The sequence below is a fragment of the Nicotiana attenuata genome, unplaced genomic scaffold (genome assembly GCF_001879085.1).
Source record: "Nicotiana attenuata strain UT unplaced genomic scaffold, NIATTr2, whole genome shotgun sequence".
Taxonomy (NCBI): Eukaryota; Viridiplantae; Streptophyta; class Magnoliopsida; order Solanales; family Solanaceae; genus Nicotiana; species Nicotiana attenuata.
In genome coordinates, this window is record NW_017678189.1 from 14,346 (window position 1) to 15,984 (window position 1,639).

The 1,639-nt window shown below is 32.2% G+C and overlaps 1 protein-coding gene across 1 annotated transcript; it reads right to left on the bottom strand.

The window, feature by feature from the left end:
• Positions 1-840: 840 nt before the first annotated feature.
• Positions 841-1,416, bottom strand: LOC109221573. The gene has a single exon (XM_019386048.1). It carries the CDS (start codon positions 1,414-1,416, stop codon positions 841-843), a length of 576 nt encoding a protein of 191 aa, XP_019241593.1.
• Between the last annotated feature and the right edge of the window lie 223 nt (positions 1,417-1,639).

Below are 1,639 nucleotides of genomic sequence, written 5' to 3' on the forward strand. Positions count from 1 at the left end.
TGGAATTAAATAATTTAATATTTAGTGTCCTGTATAATTTACTGGAGTTCTATATTGTACAACCACTATATCCTGTAATTGTTACTGGAAATGAATATTGCTCATTTTTTTATCCTATATTCATCCAATTTTTATTACCTCGTATATTATATGCTCGAATCGCTACTCATGAAGGAATATAATCCAGTATATTATAATGGAGAAGTGGAAAATAGTTGAAATTTGGTAATTAGAACAATTTGCTGAAATTAAATAATTTAATTTTTAGTTTCCTGTATAATTTGGTGGAGTGTTATATTGTAAAACCACTATATCCTGTAATTACTACTGGAATAGAATAATGCAGATTTTTTTATCCTATATTCATCCAATTTTTGTTTCCTGTATGTTACACTGGAGTAATATATTGTTAAAGCAGTAAACCCCGTATTTAATACTGGATATGAAAAATCACTTAAAAAAAATGACTAATAATAAAGAACTCACCTAGTATAATATACTGGAGATAAAGCTTATACTAGGCACATGTTCCGTGAAATTTACTGTAATCAAACAAAATTTACTAGAGGATAACCACTAACATCAAGTATAATATACTCGACAAAATGAAAGTAAGTGGAATTACATAATTTAATATTTTGTTTCCTTTATAATACACTGAAGTTATATGTCGTAAAACCACTATGTTTTTACGACATAGTGGTTTTTTTGTAAGCAAATCAAGAAGCAAAAAAAAAATACACAGTAATAATATTTTGAAAAACAAGAATATTGAATATATATTATTCGGGATTACATCAGCCAATGCAACTTTATTGTATATATTCAATCATTTTTTTCCTATATCTTCTTGCATAAGGAAGCAGAATTTGTGCAATTTGTTCTGGTATGCCCATATTTTTTGCAACGACTACATCTTGGTTCCTTCTTGAATTCTGTACCGGAAACATGTCGATTCTTCTGTCTTCTTCCTAGCAGTACTTTGGCATCTGGAGGCTTAGTGATTTCTGATTTAATAGTGTCTGGTATAACCCATGTTGTTGCATCACCTACAGAATTTAGTTGCCCTTCATACGTTTTCAACCAAAAGTCCCTTGAAAAATAGGCTGAGCAAAAGGCCGATTTCTTTTGATGTATACTCTCAATTGCAGCAATTGCATGTTCACATGGCATCTCATCTAGCTGAAATTCAGAACAATCACATGTTCTTTTGTCTAGATCAACAATAAATTCCATACCACCTTCTTTGACATTGAATTTGAGTCTATCAATGGGCAATACTCTAAATGTAAAAGCTGGTTGAATTTTTGCTTCCAATGTTGCTTCTGCCCAATTTGATATATCACGGAATATTCCTTCTGCAAGTGTCCTTCTTTCATAGAACCAGCTTTGCAATTTTTCTTGTATGAAATCCATCATTGTTAAAATTGGCAATTCTCTTGAACGTCTTAAAACATTATTCATTGACCCAACAATATTTGTTGTTAACATATCATATCTTCTTCTGGGACAATGTGAACGAGCCCACCTTCCTGGCGGTTCCTCCATCAAATAATTGAAAGTTTTTGTCACGACCCAATTCCCATACCCGGTCGTGATGGCGCCTCTCGTGAAGACAAGGCCAGCCAACTAACCCAAA

Excerpts from the sequence above, each read along its gene's own strand:
- LOC109221573 (XM_019386048.1), bottom strand. The coding sequence starts at position 1,416 with ATGGATTTCATACAAGAAAAATTGCAAAGCTGGTTCTATGAAAGAAGG.